The sequence below is a fragment of the Camelina sativa genome, chromosome 5 (genome assembly GCF_000633955.1).
Source record: "Camelina sativa cultivar DH55 chromosome 5, Cs, whole genome shotgun sequence".
In the NCBI taxonomy this organism is placed as follows: domain Eukaryota; kingdom Viridiplantae; phylum Streptophyta; class Magnoliopsida; order Brassicales; family Brassicaceae; genus Camelina; species Camelina sativa.
In genome coordinates, this window is record NC_025689.1 from 26511066 (window position 1) to 26514665 (window position 3600).

A 3600-nucleotide genomic window follows, 5' to 3' on the forward strand; every position below is an offset into this window, starting at 1 on the left:
TTTTTTCTACATTGTTCATAAAGATTCAAATCTAGTCTGAAATATAGTTAATTACTGGCCCCTTAGAAATCATAGTCAACCTCAATATGTAATCACCACTATATGTATATTTCCCAAGTCATCATCTGAACAAAATTGATATCATACGGCCACGGGTAACCAGCGGTTGAGTCGTTTTGGGGGGCGCGTTTAGAATCTTTGATTCTCTTGAAACATTGTTTCTCTAGATCTCTGAAATAGTTAATGTTGAAACACTTGGCGTAAATCATAGTGTTTGAGCCGAGGTCGGGATTGTTATCAAGAATGGTGTTTAAGCCACTTTCCGTTTAATTAGTCTTGTTCTCAAGAAGCTGGAGATGACGTAGTTCAAGCATGCTTTCACCAAAACTAGTGCATGATCATCGTTAACGTTTTCGCCAGAACGCATGTCACCAAAGAAATTTAGCATTATTGTATTTATCCGTGGACAAAAATGGCCAATAAGTTTAAAATTTAGCTATATCCATGAGTGTGAGACCTAGAGCTCTCTTAAGAATCAGTAGTTTTGCGACTGCATTCACAAGTCTTTTGAGCAACATTGGAAGTCCAAGTCTTCTTAGACTACTTGATTAGACAATATAAGTTGCTAAAACTTAAACTAGGAAAACAAAATTCTTCATAGTATGACTGATCAACTTACAAGCATATATATGATATTTGTTCGGTCCATAAAGTATAATAACAGATGTAATCTCATTATAAAACTCAGCCGAGCATCATCAAGGTACCCACTGAGGAAAAAACCATCGCATCGTTTTCACAACTTATAATTACGCACTCAAATCTTAAAACTTTAAAGGAAATAAGGACTTTGAAACTATACCAAATACCAAGATAGAGAGAAGAGGGTACATGATCGAGTTCATAAGTTGACAAGACCAACAAAACCAACTTGTGTTCAGAGAGACTCAATACCTAGTCCGAGATAGCACCTTGAGAAATCATATTCGAAAATTAATGTCGTCACCGACTACCGCTGTATATATTGTTCAAGTCATCGTCTCAATCAGAATCGACAAAAGTCATATGAAATGGGTAATCATTTACTCTCTTACTAAGATTCCGGAGGTGGCGTAGAGCGCGCACGCCAACGGGCTCGTAACATCTGTTGTTTATTTTCAATGTCTTTAGCTGTGGGCAAGCGTGGCCTATAGCTTTCAAATCCAGTATTAAACATAAGCGTGCTGAGACCTCAATGGTTTCAAGCAATGGAAGTTTTGCCACTGCGTTCACAATTCCTGTGCTTGTCGTACTACGTTGACAGGTCATTCCTAGTCCAAGACTTCTCAGATTCCTTGATCTGCAAATAATTGTGTGTCGAATTAAATCATAAACTAAAAAGAAGAACAATAATTAATTAGAAATTTTATCATACACTAATCATCTCAGAAGCATGTAAAATTAAGAAGAGCAAAGAAATGCGTTTGTTTTTTGATTGGGAAGATCAACTAGTACATGACTCAAAATATCAAAATCAAATGAAGCTTTAAGCAAGTCTATACTAAGCGTTACTACATAAGCTGATAAATATTTGTATGCTAAAACCTAACTTCTTGTTTTCATTAACCATGAAAAAGGACAAGTTATTAATTAAGTATGACAATAACGGTGTGAAACAAAAGAAGACTCGATTGAACAATGTGAGAACTAATCAATGACTATTAAAACAGCGTCATATATATCAAGTCACTTCAAAATAAAATTGAAATCTTTTTGACTCTTCAAACATTAAAAGAATATATCTAGTAAAAGGGGGAAAAAAAAGCATCATAAGTGGAGATTGAGAGTTGTAAAGGATAGAGAGAAGATAGGTACCTATGGGCGATGTAGCCGAGGAGATCATCGTCGACGAAGTTCCCAGTGTAGATTTCGACCAAACCACCTTGGCTGCGATCAACGGCGTGACGGCACATGAGCTTTCCATTGTTTCTTAGCTTCCTAGTTACGATTTAACGCCATGAGGAAGGCATGAACAATGTGAGAACTTAGGACTATGATAACATTAGAAATCGAAATTTTTTTTGACTCGTAAAAACGTTAGAAAGACATGAATCCATAGCAGATCCAGTAAAAGGGAAAAACAAAAGATAGATAACCTATCGGCGGTGATGTAGCGGAGGAGAACATCGTTGATGAAGGTCCCAGTGTTGATTTCGACCAAACCACCCTGGCTGGGATCATCGGCGTGACGGCAAATGGTAGGTAAGTCGAGATTTACATGGTTTCCATGGTTTGTCATGTCGATTTTACGCCACATGAAAGGGTCTTTACAGACCTGTCGCCATGGTCTGCACACTTTCTGAGCGTTGTCCAGTATCTCAGCCACGCTTAGACGGAGCAGGATCGATGACATCAACTCCGAAGGAAGCTCCGCCCAGTTTCTTGGCTCTTCTTTCATCAGCGGACGCTTGAGAATAGACAACGGCGTGGAGAAGGAGGAAGACATTGAGAAAATAGGTTTGTCAAATCAGTGAAATAAGAAGTGAAGTGTTGTGTTTCGGAACCTTTCGGCTTCCGTCTCTAGTTCAAAAATTAGGTTTACGCAGTATTATGTGTATGTGGTACAGTTCAGGCCACGTATAATTACTTGGTAGGTGAAGGAAGACTCAAGCAAGGCCACACGCACATGTAGTGAATAATAATCACGCGCTCATAAAACACCTGCCACCACACCACTTATACTAGGACTGAACACTAGCAAGGGCGGACCTACGGTCACATGAACAGGGTCAGATGACCCCCATAAAATATAAAAATTAAAAATGTTACTATATACTCGTTGTTGATTTTGGTAGAGTTGGTTAACAATCACGTAATTGACTCTTGTAATGTGAGTTCAAATCTATGTTGAAGCAATGATATATTTCTTTTTTCTGTTTTGTTTATGTTATATATATGTCACCCATTACTTTTCTTATTAACTTTTATATACTTTTCAGTTACTTCATAATATTATTATATAGTTTTCATCAAACAAAAAGTTTACTATATAGTATGACTCTCTAAAAAAAAATTTCTAGATCCGTTATTGGACACTAGTATCCTTTATTCGTATTCAATCCGCTGCTCATATTCAACTCGAGTATTCAACCGTTTAGGGTTGGGTAAAGAGTATTACAATTTCGTTATCTGCGAATAAAGAGAACTTGAAATTAAACAGTCTGCACTCTTGCACACCTTCCTATCCAACATCAAGTCTTTCTTACACAAATAGACCAACATTGGATCCCACAGAGTTATGAGGAAGCTAAAGAACACAAAGTTTGGAGGGATGCTGTGGGAGATGAAACTAATGCTATGGTAAAGAATCATACATGGGATGAAGCTGATTTGCCAAAGGGGAAGAAAGTCGTGATATCTCGGTGGATATTTACTATCAAGTACAAGAGTGATGGGGGGATAGAAAGATATAAAGCCAGGCTTGTAGCTAGAGGGTTCACCCAAACCTATGGAGAAGACTACCTTGAGACATTTGCACCAGTTGCCAAACTCCACACGGTAAGAGTAGTCCTTTCACTAGCGGTTAACCTCTCTTGGGATTTGTGGCAGATGGATGTGAAG

The 3600-nt window shown here is 38.0% G+C and overlaps 1 protein-coding gene across 1 annotated transcript; it reads right to left on the reverse strand.

The window, feature by feature from the left end:
- LOC104787623 (putative F-box/LRR-repeat protein 21) lies at positions 756-2543 on the reverse strand. The gene is made up of 3 exons (XM_010513228.2): positions 2136-2543; positions 1855-1977; positions 756-1339 (listed from the first exon to the last, which is right to left on the reverse strand). Exons 1-3 carry the CDS (start codon positions 2483-2485, stop codon positions 1042-1044), a joined length of 771 nt encoding a protein of 256 aa, XP_010511530.1. The 5' UTR covers positions 2486-2543; the 3' UTR covers positions 756-1041.